Source organism: Myotis davidii, unplaced genomic scaffold (genome assembly GCF_000327345.1).
Source record: "Myotis davidii unplaced genomic scaffold, ASM32734v1 scaffold299, whole genome shotgun sequence".
In the NCBI taxonomy this organism is placed as follows: domain Eukaryota; kingdom Metazoa; phylum Chordata; class Mammalia; order Chiroptera; family Vespertilionidae; genus Myotis; species Myotis davidii.
In genome coordinates, this window is record NW_006293088.1 from 415,116 (window position 1) to 434,050 (window position 18,935).

Here is an 18,935-nt window from a genome sequence, read left to right on the forward strand (position 1 = left end):
GTCACTGTGGTTCTCACAGTGGACATATCAGGGTATAAAGGGCTTTGTCTGAGTTTCCCATTGTCTTCTCCTTCCCATTCTGCTCACCTTTTTACTCTCTTTCCTTCTGTGAACCCCCAGCTCTCTGAACTCCACCTGCAGGATTTAATGAGCAGACACCTCCCTTATAACCCCTTTCCAGTACTCTGTGTGATTAAATGCTTTCCTGATGTGGCAAATAACGCTTTTTAAAATGTGGCAAGTCTTTGGGCTGGCAAAGCAGAGACTGGTTCTCATTTAGCAGTCCTTGTGTATGGCCCTTGGTGTTGGGAAAGCTGCCCTCTGTCCCCACGGAGAACTTGATCGCTCAGGTTCTCTCTTGTGTAATCCGCGTCTCCATGGGGCCTAGTCTCTTGCCCACTTCCCAAAGGACCGCTCTCGTCTTCATCCTTACCTGTGTAAGGTCTTTGGACTAAAAGTTTCCCCCAAGCTGCAGCAGGTCAGGGAGGAGAGAGGGACATCTGTTAATCAACACAGTGGTGAGAACGGGGACATTAGAAAGGGCGTCAGAAAGCACAGCTGTTGAACACTCACCCTATACCAGGCTCTGGCCCAGGCATTTCGGATTGTATTTTCCCCTTTGCTCCTCACAACAGCACCATGGGGAGCAGGTGGTAGCTTCATTTTTCAAAGATATCACACCACTTGCCAGAAGTACACAGCTGGTGAGAGGTGGACCATGGGGCTCATACCCAAAGGGCTGCTGCTGAGCCCTCTCTCTGCAATCCTCAAAAATGCTGCGTTTGTTGTCAGGGCCTGGAAAATCTTTCCTGTGGGTAGTGGCTTTTTCTCTGAAATTTTGGACAGCTGGGGCTTGGACTCTTGGGTCACGGGTGGTGTCTCCCCAAAATGATACATGTCACCTCCTTCTCCTTCCCTCCTCCAGGTCACCATGGAGTAACAAGTATGACCCTCCCTTGGAAGACGGGGCCATGCCTTCTGCTCGGCTGAGGAAGCTGGAGGTGGAAGCCAACAATGCCTTTGACCAGTATCGAGACCTGTGAGTTACTTGCTCCCAGTGCACTCGAGCTCTCACGGTTTGATACGTCCATCATAAGTCAGAGTGGGCCAGGCCGATAGACTCCCTGGAACCTGCTCCTTGGCCTGCCTGGCTGTTTAAAATTCTCTGCGCCCAGAGCAGATGCTGGGCACCAGTTTTCCAGCTGGGTCAGTTGGGAGATGACTCGGTGGTAGAATGCTATCATACGTAGATTTATCTGTGCATTGCTTCATGCCATGGTTCCTGGTAACAGCAGGTGCCGTTGGACAGCACCTAGTGTGTGTGAGACACAGTGCCAGGAATTTTCTACAGGTCGTCTCAAATGCCCACAAACATGATGGCTGTTTTAGTTCCCATTTTTCAGATGAAATTAAGGCTCAGATAAAGGTGTTTGTCTCAAGCAAGAGGCAGAGCCAGGAATCAAACCCAAGGGTGTCTTCAAAGACCCCTCTGTTCTTGATCATACTGCATGTCTGACCCAGTTCTGACCTGGTGCTCGGGGGTCTCTGCTTCCAGACCAGGCACCAGGGCAGGACGAGTCAAGGTCCTTAACACAGTGGGAGCTGACATTTTGCTGGCTCCTAAGTTGCTCCTCGGGAGGTGGTTTTGCTGGTTCTGGTTAGATCCCTACCTCTTCTTTCCTCTCCCATCCAATCCTGCCTCCCATCCACCACCAGAAAGAGTGGCCACTTAATCTACCAGCCTTGCAAGGAAAAGCTCCAGAAAGGTTATTCTCTTCAGTGTTCTTTTTTAATCAACAGGATCGCATTTTCACTTAAGTTCTATATTACATAGCAAAACTGTACACATTCAGTCACCTAGAGAGGGATTGGCCAGCTTTCCTATAAAAGACCAGATAGTAAAAATGTTAAGCTCTGCAGGCTACATAAGTCCCTGCTACTTTCTTTTTTCATTTTATGTTACCTTTTAAAGGTGTAAACACTGCCCCTTGAGCTTAAGGTGGGGGCATTCCACCCTGATCCAGGACTTGGACAGGAAAGACAGTGAAACAAAGCCACCGAGCCCCGCGCTGTCCTGGAGCAGAGCTGCTGGTGTCGCACTTGGCGTGGGAACTTCAGGTCTCCCCTCCCAGATGCTGGAATGCTCTTGCAGCTCACAGCAGATGTGATGGAACACATTTCGTAAAGAATCTCTTTCAGAAGCTGGTTCAGGAGGAAAGGTGGCATCTCAGCCCGACACACAACCCTACCACCTTTCAGCAGATGAATGGAATTGAAAGGCACAGCCATGGACAAATGGCCCTTGGCGTTTCATTTGCCCTGAATGCACTCTGTGTAGCCATTTTATCTACGTTACCTTGATCCTTTTGAGAACCTCTGGGGAACATACTTTAGCCCGTTTTTAACAGATGAAGAGACTGAGGCTGCAAGAGGGTAAATCACTTGCACTAGGCTGCAGGACGTTGAGGTGAGAAGCTAGGATTTAAATTCATATTTGCCTGAAGTTTCCACAGATTATTGCTCTTCACAGTTGCTCTTCAATGTTTGAAGAGCTCTCACATCTAGAACTTTGCCCCATGGTAGAATAGTTACTTCTCCAGTGGGGCTGAGAAGTTGACTCATTGCTGTCTCATCATTTATTTGTAGTTGTTGATTATCTTTTATCTGACCAGTTGGCAAGAAGCCAATCCAGTTACTAAGAATTTCCAAGTGGAATCAGTTTTATATTATAGTGATGATTTGATAATAAAACAGCACTTACCCTCCGGTGACCATGCGAGCACTGTGTTAACTGCCTCACAATCTTCTTTATCTCATTTAACCTCCCAACAGTCTGTGAGAGAGATTCTCCCTGTTTTACAAATGAGTTGACAGATTCAGAGAATTGAATAACTTGCCCAAGTTCACACAGCCAGTAAGTGGGGGGACTGGACTAGGAAGCCATCCTGATCCAACTCCAGAGTCCATTTACTCGCCTGGCATTTGAGTTCTTGCTATGAGCCAGGTACTTGCTAAGCAGGGGGTACAGCCTTGAACATGGCCAGAGCTTGTCCACAGCTGGGTCCAACTGTCCAGCGCCTTCCTGGGCAAATGTCCACTTTTCCAGTGGCTTTAAAGCTTTAGTGGCTGCATTTCTGTGTGCCTTTGAGTGTGCCTACACTCTCCTCTGAGAGTGAGCTGATCTGCTGGGGGGAGTAAAGGGGGTGACAGGACAGCTTCCTGTACCCACGTGGGGTTAAATTGGACAAGGCAGACCCTGAGGTTCCGTGGCAGTGTGAGATTGTGGAATCAGCCCGGAGGGTGTTGCTCTGTCCCCAGCAGTGTTGGTGTGCTGCTTCCAGGGGGGGGAGGAGAGTGCAAGGCCTCCGAATGGCACCCCCAGAGGGGGTAGGGGAGCCTGGTTCTCCCATGTGACAGCAGCCACGGGCCACTGGAGGGATGGTGGTTAGAGCTGTCACTGGGGACCCAGAGTCATCAGTGTTAACCCTCCCCTTCCCCCCAGTGTTATCAGCGTGCACTGGTGAGCGCTGTCCTGAGACCGAATGTCAGGAACATTTCCCCGCTGGGCCACACATGAGCCAAACCATTTCTGGGTTTGAGTTGTTGTGGTCACGTTGGTGTGCGTGGTGGGGCCCAGAGCATGAGCTCTTTTCCCCGTGGTTTCGGAGCAGACGGGAGTCAGCCAGGGCCTAGGATGCCTTTCTCTCCCTGCCTTGAGCAACACAGGCTCAAGGGTTTTTTACTCTGGGTTTTCTAGGAACCACACTATTCCATGGCTGAAGGGACAGTGGGTCGTGCCTTCTCTTTATCCTCATCCCGCCCCACCCCAGTAGAGACTCAGTTTTTTGCCCCAGTGAATGAAGCCTCAGAGCTCTGACATGGATTTGTCCATCTGTCTCCCTTTCACGTTGGCAGTGGTCTAGGCAAAGGTCACTCTGAGGGGAGGCGTGCCCTCTCCCCAACCCCATGCCATGATGCTGCCTCAAGTCTGTTGGTTTTGGTCACTCTGAGCTGCTGCAGAAGGGGCCAGGAGATGGCATGTGTCCTGGGCCTGGTGACAGTAGCCCAGGGCCTCGGGCAGCCCACCTCTACCAGAAGGAAAAGGGAGTAATGGAAAAAGCTGTTGCCCCGAGAGCAGGACTGGCACAGCATAGTGCCCGGGAGGGCGGATGAGGGGGCTGCCCACTCCAGACTGGAGCCTGGCCTGCGCCCCACAGGGATTGAGGATGTGAAGAGCAGACCTGCCCCCCATGCTCTCTGGGTCAGCGGTCACTAACCGGTGGTCTGCGGACCACTGGTGGCCCATGAGGTCCGAAAGGTTGGCGACCGCTGCTCTGGGTCTTGACAACCCAGGTGTTTCTGAATTCTTGAATCCTGATGAATGGCAGTTAGGACTGGGCTTATTCTCTGGCCCTTGACCTCTCCCCAACCCCCTCAAATGGCTGAACCCTGCCGGATTCCAGCCACGTTGGGGCTCAGAGTCCTTTGTGGCAAGTGCTGTGCCGTAATGTGCCTTCAGGAGACTTCTTGTCCTGTGGTCCACTCTGAGGAAGGGCCTTTCCCTGTCCTGGGAGGCCCAGCTGGACTCAGCTCACACAGGAGGCCTGCTCTCTCCTGCCCTCCCTGCCCCGCCCCTCCTGTGCCGTAGAACTGAACTTGGGGGGATTTTTGTTGTCACCAGTAAATAGGCAGACACCGCTTCAGCCAGCACCAGCTGTGTGTGCGCACTCGCACATTGGTGACACGGCACCCTGGTTCCCTTCCCTCCCTGCTTCTTGTGGGTCCGTTGGCCTTGCTAACTCCTGATGTTCTCCGTAAGAGGATGAGGGAAGCGGACCCAGTGAGCGTGCAAAGATTTGGAGCTGAAATTCAGGCCAGCATCCTGCTGGAGCTGTGCCAGCTCTTCCCAGGGAGGGCTGCTCACTGTCCCCCACAGGCTTCTCTCTGCCATGAGCAGCCTGGGGAAGGCCTTGGATCTGTCCTGGGCTCTGGGCCTTGCTCCCCGGGCCTGTAAAGGCTCTGACTTTGCAGGGAATTAGAATTAATTGTCAGCACATGGAGCTGGTATGGTCTGGGTGAGGGAGCAGGGCCAGGGACGGATGGACTAGCAGGCCCTCCGGCTCTTTACTCCTATGGGGATGTGGCACCCCCTCTTCCTTGCCTGCACAGCATGTCTCCATTATGGAATAAATGTGCCAGCAGTTGGGGGCAGGACGCTTTCCCCAAGGTGGGCAGAGGTGAGTAGGGGCCCGGAGACACGAGCTGTGTGTCCTACACGATTCCTTTGAAGCCATCCATTCCTTGTCATCCTACTGCTCAGAGCTCTCAACTGCACCCTCAGCACCAACTTCCGCCCCCTCCCACATTCATCGGGGTTTTTGTTTGCCATCATTAGTGGCAGAAAGTTTCCATGGTAGTAACTTCCCCCCAGGACGATAACTGTCAAGCAACTGTTAGCACTACCCAAACAGTCTGTTTTTAGATTGAAATAGTCAATTTGCTGAGGACAGGCATGTTTTGCTGCGGCTGGGTTAGGTCATTATCTACTCTGAAGTCATCTTGAATTTCATCACTTCCCTCCCCCAATCTCTCCCATCCTATTCCCCAACATTAGGCTATTCTCGTTTTTCCCTATCAAGCCCCCAGATGGCTTTCCATCTCTCATTCTCGGGCCTGGCTCAGTCTAGGGAATGTCATTAGAATGCAGCCCTGGGGTCGGTGGAATAAGGGCACACTCTTGGGTGACTGGTTCATGGGATCACTTCTTTCTTGGCAGAGTTGACTGCCTTTTCGGGCCCAAAGCCTAGGATAGCTCACCAGTTCTAAAACCTCATCACTCGACCTAAGTGATCCATCTTTTTTGAGAGAGACTTAGCCATGGGGCCCTCGGCATGTGGTAGGCGCTTGAAGCTGCCGAAAAAATATCTCACTTGTGGTGTGAGGCACCAGCCGGCTGCCACAAACCCCAAGGTCAGTGCTTTGATTTTTCAGGTTCCCAGAGAAGACAGGAGCCTTGTCTGCTCCGGCTTTCATATTGTGTCTCACCGTTGCCTCTGTCAGCCGGGTTCTGCTGTGGCCAGATGTTCTAACCGAAGGGCTGGCACTGCTTTCTTCCAAAGATGATTGCTCCCATCTGTGCCAGACATCTTGCCCCGTGCTCTGCGATCCTTGGCTCTTCGCTTGCAGCAGATAATACCTTCAAACATGCGGTTGCAATTTATTGGCCTTATAAGTTAATTTTAGTGGGTGTGCAATTGATTGAAATCAAAGCTTAATGAAGGCCAGAGTCCCAGTGGGGGGGTAGAGGAATAGGGAGGGAAGGCATATAATGTTCTTGCTTTAGGTCTCAGATAATCTTCAAAAGCTTTAATTAGCTTTTCTAATCAACCCTTCTTGTCTGGAAGAAGTTTACAGAATGAGACAAGGTTGGTACCCTGTGGCAGTCCCAGAAGCCCACAGGCCTTCCTGGAAGCGGCCAGGGTGCTTAGTAGATGGGCCTTCCCTGGCAGCTGTGGCTTCTGAAGGTCAGGGCTCTGTTCCCAGCCCACAGCGAGACCTCATGTAAATCTCTATCTGGAAAATAGTGAAGTAGTTCCTATCTGTGGTGATGGGAGAGAGCAGACATCATCATTTCACAAATACTGTGGAGAGCCTGCCATATCTGAGTACTTGGAAGCTTGTGTCTGGTTTCCTTGGGAAACCCCCAAGTGCCTTTTCCTTGTCTGCTTCTGCCCTATCTCCTTTCAGTGCAGCGACTCTCGGCCAGAAGCTCAGCACTGCTGAGTCCCGAGTCCTCCTGGTGAATCACTGAGCCTTGGGTGGTCTCCGGGAACCCGAGCTCAGCCATGTAACCTGGGGGGTCAGGGCATCATGGCCGTGCTGTGAGCAGTGGCATTCACTTGGACAGCGACCTTCAGAAGATCTTGAGGTGGTTCCCGGGTTGTGTGGTCAGCATTGTGTGAGTAGGACGTGAGTGGTGGGGAGAGGCACACAGGCCCTTGTCAGGCCTGGGCTCTGGGTGCCATTCTTAGTGCATCGGGAAGGGTCTGCAGGGCCCAGGGGTGCCTAGGACAGCTCTGATGTGCATCCTAAGAAATTCCTCCTAGGCAGTCTGGAGGCTGGATTGGACAGGCTGGGAGTGGAAGGACCCTGACTCAGACTTCCCTTAGTCTGGCTACTTAGTCTTAACCACGCGCCTAGTCTGGCTGAGAGAGGTCGTAGTTTAAGATTACCTAGTGCTTCCTGAGGCACTGCCAGCAACAACCGGGCCAGTCCCTTCGGTCTCCAGCCTCAGAGCCCCGCTGGGAAGTGGGCGAGAGCACTGAGCAGAGTAGCATGAGGTAATGGGAGGAGTGATCGGGAACGCGCTGGAACTGCATGAAACCTGGACCATTTGGTTTGGCACCTTCCCCCTCACTCCCTGGCCCTTCAGCTAGATCTCAGTGGCTCACCATGCACAGACCCTCTCCCCTCGCCCAGAGGTGTAGGGCCTCCTCCCAGACTTAAAGGTCTGCAGAGGATCCTGTGACTGGCACTGCTTGCCGCACATCTTGGCTCCAGGGGCAGTGGGTAAAGACAGTGTTGTCTGGCTTTCAGATTGTCTGCAGTGTAATCAGTATTTGGGTTTTCACATATACTCCTTGTATCTTCAGCCACGCGCACAGAGGGCCTCTGAGAACCCCGGCCCGCCTGCTGGGGACTCTGGCTGGCCACAGCCTTGGGCTCATGTGAAAGTGCTGGGAGCACTTCATGGGGAACCCAAGTCCTCCTCAGTTTGTTGTTTTAATTGAACAGAGAGACAGGTGGAGAGGACCCCTGTCAGCTTAGGGGGGTTGGGGGGGCGGGGGGAGTGGAGCCTGCTTCCTGCTCTCCCAGTGTGAGTTTCAGCTCTTGTGACCACTGTTCTTAAGCAGACGTGTCTGCTACAGTTTCAGGAGCCCATAAGGAGTAGATGCAGACAAGCCTGTGTGTGGCCCCCCTACCTGGAGGCTGGGGAGGGCGTGTCCACTGCTGGTTGCCTTGGCATGCGCTGGCTGATTTTATATGCTAAAGAATGTTCAATGGAGGACAGGAGTGTGCAGAAAACAAGTTTGTTTACAAACATGGTCCCCAGGTCAGCATCAGGGACTCTGATTCCTCCAGAATGCTTGGGTTCCTATAACCATGTGGAGCAGTCACATTTTAGGTTATGCAGTTCCACGTGTTGGGGTGAAGACATCACTTGGAAGGCAGGAACAACGCCCTCTGGTGGTCAGGCTCCCGCCAGAGACCCTCTGCTCCCTGGCTGTTTCCTGGGCTGCTGCTGGCAGGTTTGGGGAAGCTGCTTTGTGGCAGGATCCAGATGGGTGGTCTTCCAGAGGTTCCGCCAGCAGGCCCCAGCTGCCTCACTGACCCTCCTTTTCACAGTTCCCAGTGCAAGATACCCAGCATCATGCCCCAGATTCCTGGTCTCTCCTTTTCTTTTCCTCCAGCCGTGGCACTGTGTACAGTGGCATGGTTGCATGTGTGTGTTTAACTCACCTAAATTCAACCTCACAGGTTGAACCGGGGCCAGCCACACCCCTAGTCCAACCCCGACTTCCCACGTCTCAGCTGTGTGACTTGGGTGCATCCCTTTCCCCTCTCTGGCTCAGCCTCCTTGACTGTAAAATAGTGAATGCAGAGCCCCAGACCCAGAATGGGTTCTCTGAAATGGCAGCTCTTGGATAATAGTGATGGCTTTGAAATTCCAGAAGGCCTCGGCTGTCCTCATTCTCATGAGCTGGGCTCACAGGACGGGCAGTATTTTCACGGGTAGTCTGGTGAGGCAGAGCTGGTCATGGTGGTGCTGAGCACAGATGGTTTGCTCAGAGCCCAGAGCCAGATTGGTGGCCCCTGCAGCGGCACCATTGTTTTCCAGAGAGGCCTTCATTATTTCTCTTCAAGTAAAAAAACTAAAAACCTTGTAAAGAGAGGCCGTAAAGAGCTGCAGCCGCAGTCCAGATGTGCACTTCTAAGTGCAACTGGCATTAAAGTCGCACATGCCTAAGCCAGTTGGTATGTGTGCTCAGGGATCGTTGCACCTGTATGTCTTGGAAGGAATTTCCGCAGAATACCTGTCCTGTGTCCATGCGCAGACTCCAGGACACGTTCCACAGACTGTGGTGAAAACAGCTGGTCTCAGTACACAAACAAGGGTGATTGGCTTTCAGCAGCAGATCTGGACGTGGCCAGCCCAAAGCCAAGTGTTGATCTTTCTCCATTCTGTGCGGAGCCAGCTTCAGCCCCCAGGGCAGTGGGTATGGGACTGTGTTCACAGAGCAAGCAGAACCTTGCTTCCCAGACAGTTCAGAACGTGCCAAGTTTAGGAGAAGAAGGAAGAAGATCTGCCTTTCTCAGCCCAGAGAGGAAGACCCTCATGAAAGTGAACGGCCAGAGTGGTTGTGTGCCTGCTCTGTGCCAGGCTTTCCTGTGCTCTTTCTAGTGCATCCATTGGGGGGGGAGGGGGGACCCCCTTGTCCCAGCCCCTAAAGTTGTGGCCGTCAGCCTGCCTTCTGGCGCTGTCTGCGGGCTTTTCAGAAGCTGTATCCATCGGCAGCACCCACATCCTCACGTTGGGCAGGGGATATGCTTAGCTTCTCGACAGTGGCCGGTTTGGAGCCAACAGAAAGGAATGTTGGTCTGCACTGCGAGGAAGCAAGCCAGGTTTTGGATGCCTCTCCAAGCAAATTGGAGATTTTTCTTTTTTCCTGGAGTGGAATTGAATTGTTCCCACCTGTGGATACCAGGTGCCTTAGTATGTTATAGGACAGTGATGGCGAACCTTTTGAGCTCGGCGTGTCAGCATTTTGAAAAACCCTAACTTAACTCTGGTGCTGTGTCACATATAGAAATTTTTTGATATTTGCAACCATAGTAAAACAAAGACTTATACTTTTGATATTTATTTTATATATTTAAATGCCATTTAACAAAGAAAAATCAACCAAAAAAATGACACACGTGTCATAGGTTCGCCATCACTGTTATAGGATGTTAAGGATGATCAGAAAAACAAACTACTGCTAGTAGCTGCTGGCGATTTTATTTTCTTTTTTAGCTGGAAGGAAACAAAAAGGTATTGTCTTGGGGCAGAATCCCAGCTGCTAGTGGACTGGCTCTGCCCTGGGCTCTAACCTCCCTGTCTTTGCCATGAAATCAGACATCAAGCATGGGAGTTCCTGTTTGAACCAGTGCCCATATGACCTCCTGGTTATTGTCATGACCAAGTGCCTATTACAGTAAAGAGTGTCCCTCATGACCATTTATCACAGGTCTCACTATTACTATTTATGAGATCTTAGAAGCAAACCAACCACGTATGTGACAGAGGACAGAGATAGGAAGTGAGAATCTCTTGGGATCTTATGGCTTTGCACCTTGTAAGGGCCGTGTTCCTAGTGTGGCACTGGAGAATAGAGGGATTCATTGTTGTTATTGCACCGACATTTAAATTTTTAGTCTGAACTCTGACATTTTGGCCAAGCCCACCTCATACATATATTCCCTCTCTCTCTCCCTCAGCCATCCTACTAGGTCCCTTCATCTCCAGCCAGAATTGAGACTGTGGGCACTTCCCATCTTTGTACTGTCCCCCAACATAAAAGAAGTGGTCAGACCAGAGTTCCAAGTTGACCACCAGGTGCCCCAGGAAGCCCCTCTCCGGTATCTTTCTAGAAAATGTTGGAATTCCGAGGTTCAGAGAGCTGGTCCACACAGACGATAGATTGAAACGGTGAAGACCATGTCTGTGAGGACTGAATAAAACAGATTCGAATACAAAGTGAAGTACCCGGCCCAGGACACCCAGTTCTTAAAAGTACAGGGTGTGGGAGACAATTTCATGACAATACAGAAGAAAAAATATTTCATTAGAGACGAGTGCAAGCTCAGTATGTGTGTGTCAGTATGACAGCGTGATTGCCGAGAAAGCTGACTGATCTTGCTTTCCGCCATGGACAGGCAGCTCACTCTGAGATTTGTGCTGGTTCACACATAGTTGGGGCATGTATTTCTGTTTTCATACCCTTGAGGAGGAGGGTGACCAAGGTGTGGGGGCTCAAAATCATGTCTTATGAGGAATGATACCAGAACAAGAAGGTCAGAAAAAAAGAAACCTCGGGGTTTATGTCAGCCGTCTTTAGGTACTTAGAAGGACTTCATGAGGAAAGGGCATGAAGTTCTGGTTTTGTGTGTTTCCTGAAGGTAGTAGGTGGAAGTGTTTACTCAGGCCCAGTAAGAACTGTTTGAGATGTTCAAAAGGGAAATGGTTGCTTGGGAATGTAGTGAGTTCCTTGTCACTAGAGGCATGTAAGCAGAGTTTTGATTCAACTTGATTCGTGCTGAGGTGTGTCTGCCTCATACAGGCCCCAGTGCAGCCACCAAATCCTGAACAGTCAGAGCTGGGGGAGACCACATCAGGGCCAAATAAATATTGCTTGCCTTCCTCTTGGCTTTCTTTAATAAAGCGACTGCAGACGAAAGGCCCTCACACTCCAGCATTTAGGGGCTCCCCTTACAATGCTCCGGGCTTTGGCTGAGTTTGGGGTGCCTACCTGTGCCTCCGCATTGCAGAGGTCACTGCGTTGCTGGAGGTCCAGGCCTCCTGGCCTGTCCTATGACGGTGGCCCAGCCCATTTGAGGCTGAAAGACCACGTCTGAGGGAACCCGGAAAGACCTGCTCATCCCAGCAGGTCTGTCCTGACTTTGGCTCTTTTGTGGAGGGTCATAGCCTGACTCATTAGCTGTAGGGGAACCTCTGTATTAGAGGCACAAATCCGGCTCTTCTCCCAGGAGACGATTTGAAAAGAGGGACCAACGGCCAACTTCAAAGTCCATTCCAGTCCATCTTTCCTGTTCCATTTACAGCCCAGTGTTGGCCAAGACTGAGAATTGGCTAATTCAGAGCCACAGCTCAGATTCCCGAAACAAGTTTCCATCCTAGGTCTCCTCCTCGCATTCCTCAGCTTCAAGCACTCCATAAAGCTTTGGGAACCGAAATCTTTTATTTTATTTTTTCTTTTGTGAAGTAGGTCATTTTGAGTGCGAAATACTATGTCTCCCCCCCGCCCCCCGCCCCGAAACCCTGTGGTTGAAGAGTTATGGATGCAAAATCTGTACATGTGGCTGCGCCATTATTCAAGTGGAAGAGTGATTTTTAGGGAGAGACGACATAGAACTCTGAGAATTACTGACACATTAGGCTTTTAGCTGGTGCAAGTTTAGGGACCTGGCTGATGACAGAGAATAAACTCAACCAGATGCTTAATTGTGATTGTGCTGATAAATCGTCAGCCCCACCTGAGGGTCTTGCCTTTTGCCCCGGCTCATCCAGCACACAGGTGTCCCCTTGCGACTGATCTTTTGGGGCTTAGGAAACCTATATCTGCCTGTTGTCATGGACATGCTGCTTTTCAAATGGCGGGACTCATAGAACCAATCCGAATGGCCCCATCTCCTTAGTCCCAACTGTTGAATTCCCTGCGGTTCCATCTGCCTTGGGAAATGTTAATGTTTACAGGGAAAGCCGAGAAAGCCACCAAGATTGTGTGTAGAACCAGTGTCACTCGGTTGAAATTCTTTCTGCCAGAGTCCAGCACAGTTTTACCCCGGTTGCTCCTGGAGTCACCTATCATCTCCCTACTCCTGATGTTCCTGGAGCTTTCATGGTTTAAGACTTTACAAGGTGGCTCCTCCACAGTGTCCCCGAAGACTGTCTCTGTGTTGTCCAGCTATTGGTCACGCACCCTCTTCACCGCATGTGTGGATTGCATATTGCCCCCCGCCCTCCTGGAGAGCTGGGTGGAGCCAGGGCAGGGCCGGGTTAATTCCTCTGCAGCTGCTCTCATGCCGGGCCACATGTGATCATTCATTCACGTTGACGTGCGAGGCCTAAGAGCGAGTGCTGGCGATGGTAGAGCCACCTTATTGAAATAGCATGTTAGCATTTAAACAATATTAATACTATTTGACTCATTAAATATACAAAGGCCAGTTAAAGTGCTTCCATGTGTGTGCTGTTAGTTCTGGCGGGCGACTCCTCAGATGGCTTTATGTGGTTTCAGACAACATTTTAGCACATTCTTAAAATACCCACAAAAGCCTTTATGTAAAAACTCGTAAATGTGAACCACATAAAAAAATTTTTTTTTCCTGTTTCATGTCATTATGATCAAAGTACGGCAGGTAAGAATAAATTTTCAAAAACTTGTTGAGGTCCCTCTTTAATTAATGCTTCACGCGCAGAGCACAGCCATAACTGTGTAATGGGGGGCTGTCTGTGTGCCCCTCAGTCGCCTCGCCACGGACTGCCCAGCGGTCCTGACAGCACTTGTCGGAGAGGCAGGTCTTTCTGGGCGGTTCCGAACCGGCCCTTCCTTCTTCAGCCCCTGCGCTCTCTGTCTTGGAGCCTCGGGTTGAGACTTGCCGCTCCCAGCCGCTCACGTCCCTGCAGATCCCTTTTGGTGGGTGGAATGCAAGTCCGTTCTTAAATTGTTGTGTTGGGCCATACCTGCGGAGGCCGGATTTCAGCACGTCCGCCTCAACGGGGAGCGCCCGATGGGAAGAGGGGGCAGTCACCGTGAGATCCAAGCGTCGTTTCTGTATTAAGAGTCAAATGGACTGTAAATTAGGATACTGCCCAGTGGAATACTATCCCAGCTCTTAAAAACAATTACGGAGATCATGTGGCTCCATGGAGAAGCACTAAGGGTTCCATGCCAAGTGAGGAAAACCCAACTCATTGCAGCACCATTGCAGGGTTTTTATAGTTACATAAAAATTATGCATCTGGACAAAGACTGGAAGGGAATTTGGAAAAATCAGATTTATGGGATAAGTTGATATATGGCACTGTGGGCTAATTTTTAAATTTCCTTTTTTTATAATGTTGCAATAAATTTTTTTTTACTTTGGGGGAGCAGTAACCCACATGGAGGTCAGAATTGAGGTTGCATTTTTACCTCCTTTGTGTCCAGCACTTTGAAATGTTGGGCCTGGTCAGCGTGGAGCTGAGCGAGCCAAGAAGAAGCTGCCCAGCGTGGGAGCTGGGCCATGGGAGGGACGTTGGACTGGAAACAGCCAGTTCCACCTTATAAAACATTCACGCTGCTGTTTTGTTTTTCTAGAAGAAAACAAATCTAAGGGATGAGAGCGAGTGGGGTCAACTGTAGGCCACCTGGCGCATTTGAGCTGGTCACCAGGTGGTGTTGACCAGGGCTATCAAGCCACCACTATCTCCCCTGGTTCCCTCTAGGACGGCCTGACCCGCTCTCCCCGGTCTCCCAGCACTCAGGGCATGAACCCTTGACAAGAACAACACCAGTCTCTGGTTGGGGAGGTGCAGAGGATGGGGCCGTGAGCTGTGAGGGGGCGGAAGGATGGAAATGCCCACTGGGCATCAAGCCTTCATTCCAGGATGGCCAACGGAAAGAAGGAATTATCGGCCTGTCATTTTTGCCAGCACAGGAAAAGCCACAGTTTTTTCGAGTTGTTGGTTTTTCCTTTTGATGTGGGGCTGCTCTCCCTGCAAGCCGACGAAAAGGGAAAACTGGGTGGGAGAACCCATCCGTCTGTCACCAACAGGACAGGTGTTCACAGGCCTGTGGTGGGCTGCTCCTCTCCTCCTTCAGTAGACGGGGTGCCTCCCAGTGAACTATGAGCCAAGGGAGCCACCAAAATCCAGGAGAACAAGCCAGAAAGCCTCCCGGAGGCCCTGCTGCAAGCTCACCTGAGCACGTGGCCTCCAGCTAAGACCTGACAGAGACATCTCCACATGTCCCTGTGCGTGCAGCTCCCTGCAGAGCTGGTCCCAGACCAGAGCACTTGTCTGCTTCTCTCCCATCCTAGGGAGGGAGGGTGTGCTTGTGTGTGTGTGTGTGTGTGGTGTGTTGTGTGTGTGTGTGGGTGTAAGTATGTGTGATGTTTGGGGTTAAGTTGGCATTGGTTTTAGATGAAAAAATACCAAAAAAAAAAAACACCTGCAAATTTGTCGAATTGGAACAGAGAAATAACCTTCCTGAGTGGGGTCCCTGAGGTCACCTGGGATGGTACGGAGCTCTGGGCCCCCACAGGTGTGTCTGTTTGTTCCCCTCATAGTACTACACTTGCCCTTTTCTGGGCCCAAACCCCTTCCCGCCCTCCATTGTTTTACTGACATGTAGCCTGGGGCCCGGCATCTCGAGCCCTGGCAGGCCTGCCCTCACCTGCCTCCCGTGACTTGCTGGGAGTGGCAGAGTTGTGAATTTCATTTGACAGCTTAATCACAGTGGATGGTGCGGGGATGGAGCAGTGGGGACACGATGTGGCAGCAGGTGGGCCCCAGTCTGCCTGAGGAATCCTGGTGGGCAGGACCCCTGGGCGCAGTTAGAGCAAGAGGTTACACTGAGCCCCCGCCCCTACAGCTCAGGCTGGAGGCTGTCTTCCGTGAGTGGGGCTACTTCCTTGGTCTCAGTGTCCCTGGTCACACTCAGCTGTATGTCACATACTGACCTCTGCACAAAAAGTATGAAGAATTCGCCTGTTTCTTCACCCTCTAAGTATTAACATTCACAGACGTGTTTACTCTTTTTTAAAAAAATATATATTTTATTGATTTTTTACAGAGAGGAAGGGAGAGAGATAGAGAGTTAGAAACATCGATGAGAGAGAAACATTGATCAGCTGCCTCCTGCACATCTCCCACGGGAGATGTGCCTGCAACCCAGGTACATGCCCTTGACCGGAATCGAACATGGGACCTTTCAGTCCGCAGGCCGACGCTCTATCCACTGAGCCAAACCGGTTTTGGCGACGTGTTTACTCTTAGTACTTGTTTTTATTATTAAAATTAATAGTAATCTTTGGTCAGGTATCTACTTTCCTATATTGTTTTTGTCTCTCAGCAGTCCTAAGGCCCAGTTCATACAGTGGGTGCCTGGTAGCCCCTAGTAAGTAATTTTTGGGTGGATAAGGGCATAAACGGAGCTGGTAACTGGAGGGGCTGGGGCTGGGACCCACGCCTGTCTGACCTGGGCCCACGCTTACTGCAGCCACACTGTCTGCTTGCTGTGCACATCTGAGGTCTGCTCACATCTGAGGTCTGCTCACAGCTGAGGTCTGCTCACAGCTTGACCGAACGGCAGTCTGAGGTTGCAGTCCTGCTGGGGCCCAGAATCTGCCTACCACACCATTGAACGGGGGTTAACGGGTCAGAGAGACCACAGACTTCCTGGTAAAGAACATGCTAGCCACCAGACAAGATTCAGTAGAATTTGGGGCGCTGCACATCAGCAGTGATCCATCCACCCATGCTTTCTGAACTCCTCGGTCCATACTCACAGCAGCCTGACTCCGTCCCGGCGCTGACTGCGGTCTAGCCCGGTTTCCTTTTCTCCTCTGGCCTTTTCTTTTCCTCGTGCATTTGCTCTTAATTAGGAAGTTTTCCATATTGGCTCGGGCCTGAGGAGGGAGCTCCGTCCCGTGCTTAGCCCTTCATTCCTGGTTAGTGAGTTGCAGCACGTTGTTCTGAAAGACCATAGAGGCCCTAATGGGCCTAGGCTCGGGGGGGTTCTTGGTGAAGGAAGCATTTGTTGCTCTATTTTTTTTCTCTTAATCTCCCCTATAAAGAAGCCATCACTAAAGATTGGAATATCGGATGGTGGTGATGACTCAGTAGTAATGACCCACTGAGGGTCACGTCACACACTTTGCTGGACCCTTTATCTGGAGGAATCCAAAGCTTGGAGAAGTTTGGAAAACTTGACAAAGACCACAAAGCTGGAGTCCATGGGAGAGCTCAGGCTCAGATTCATCTTGAGGACTCCTAAGCCGTGTTCTTTCTGTGACCCCCAAAGGATGCTTTACCCCCACCCCTGACCAGTGGATGTTCAGGACACATACACGAATCAGCCCTAGAACCATTGCAGGGAGGGTCCTTAATTCCAGACAGACACAGGTGAACCTTTCCGAATGACACCCCTGGGACCTGGGCTGATGGTCTGTAATTTGACAAGCTAGCATCTAATGGGCACATGGGCCTGTTTCCTGCAGGTATTTTGAAGGCGGCGTCTCATCTGTCTACCTCTGGGATCTGGATCATGGCTTTGCTGGAGTGATCCTCATAAAGAAGGCTGGAGACGGATCAAAGAAGATCAAAGGCTGCTGGGATTCCATCCACGTGGTGGAAGTGCAGGTACAGCTCCCCACAGCTGGTGGCCCAGGGCCTCGCAGACAGGTGCCACGCCCAGCAGTGCAGCCCCGTTCTCTAGCAGATGCTTCTTGAAGAGGGGGACTGTGATACCTGAACCCGTTAATTCCTAAAAGTGCCCGAAGCCATTTGGATAAAGATAAGTCAAGGTTGCAGTAGTCATTGATGGTAAAGATCCCAGAAGAACTGAATATACATGAGTGCAGATTCGGTCCCTTAAAAGCCACTTGGGGTTGGGAAAGGTAGTGTGTGGTAATGTCTTAGGAAGGGGCATGTTAGGATGACCCTGAGTTCAGGAGCCACCACAGACTCCTCGGTCGGGGGTTGTGCGTAAGGTTCTGATCTCTGTCTTGTCCCCCAGGAGAAGTCCAGTGGCCGCACCGCCCATTACAAGCTGACCTCCACGGTGATGCTGTGGCTGCAAACCAACAAATCCGGCTCTGGCACCATGAACCTTGGAGGCAGCCTTACCAGACAGGTAGAGTTGCCATGCCCACAGGTGCCAGCCTCAGAGCTGACGTACATGGGGATGGGTGAGCAGTTGTCCCCACAAGGTCCTAGGCCAGTCCCTGCCTGACACGATCTCCCCATAGGCCTTCAGTGATTCCGAGAGTCAGTCACAGGAGGTGTCCTCTTCAGGTCAGGGTGTTTCCATTCACGTGCTCCTGTGATGGTTAGGACATACCTACCTGCCGATAGCATTTTAGAATGCGTTCATTTCTTAGCTGTGATTTAGGTCATGTATGGTCTTGGTGGCAAGTGACAGAAGTAAAATTCTGACTTAAGCAAAAAATGGAAACGAGTCAGCTCACATAACTGAGCAATTCAGGTTTCATTCAGCACGCTGGGTCTGGGACGCAAATGATGCTGCCAGGACCCCATCTCTCCATGTGGTGGCTCCCGGCAGAATAGGTCTGCTATACCCCAGAAGTGTCTCACTGGCCCGCGCATGGTTGCTGGTCCAACCAGAATCCTTTCCTGAGGCCGTGGCCAGACTTGGGTTGCGTGAGTACCCTTGGTATTGTAGATGGGAAAGGAGTGTTGATTTCCTAGAGTACAGTGGAGGGGGCGATGGATGTGGGCAGGCAGCAGACATTGGACACTGGTGGGAACGTGCTTTCTGCAGAGAGAACCGAGGGACACTATTGTGTAGGTGGCATGGGCAGTCTGGAGAGTGACAGCAGAGAGTCGACCCAGATAGTTGGCAACAGGCTGCTGGGGGACAGTAACCAGGGTCCCCCAAAAGGAGAGCAAAGGCTGAAGTAAAAGCCTAAAGGGATCCAGAAGAGCGAGTGCCTACTTTAAGCATCTGAGTGGGTTTACTGGCCTCCCCCTGGTAGTGATCCGTAACTGACAAGCCCTGCAGCAAGCCTGCTCTCGGCTCAGCTTCCCACCCCAGCAGTGCGCCCAGGTGGAGCTGAAGGACAGCCACCGGATCCTCCAGTGCAGACCCGCCAGGGTAATCTTCACACTACACTCGTTGGCCTCATAAAGGAAAGATGAGTACATTTGGCCAGAGCCATCAACAGGCTACCTGAGTCACAGGATCTAGACATTGGAAGAGGTCAGAGGTCACTCCCAACCTGACAGGACACCTTCTGCTGCCCTGGGTGGGGCCAGGGAGCCCACTGCTTTGGGGGACAGCTGCTCCTCTTACATCAGCCTCCATTAAAAAAGGGGAATAGAAGAACCTGTCCACCAGAATGTGCCCAGGATTGCTTTGGCTGGCACC

At 51.4% G+C, this 18,935-nt stretch overlaps 1 protein-coding gene across 1 annotated transcript in view; it reads left to right on the top strand.

Moving 5' to 3' along the window:
- CAPZB (capping actin protein of muscle Z-line beta subunit) overlaps positions 1–18,935 on the top strand; it is a 73,299-nt gene that overhangs the window by 38,826 nt on the left and 15,538 nt on the right. Inside the window, exons 4-6 of the mRNA XM_015565923.1 lie at positions 926–1,039; positions 17,047–17,188; positions 17,565–17,681. Coding sequence (XP_015421409.1) covers positions 926–1,039; positions 17,047–17,188; positions 17,565–17,681 — 373 coding nt within the window. The remainder of the gene's footprint in view (positions 1–925; positions 1,040–17,046; positions 17,189–17,564; positions 17,682–18,935) is intronic.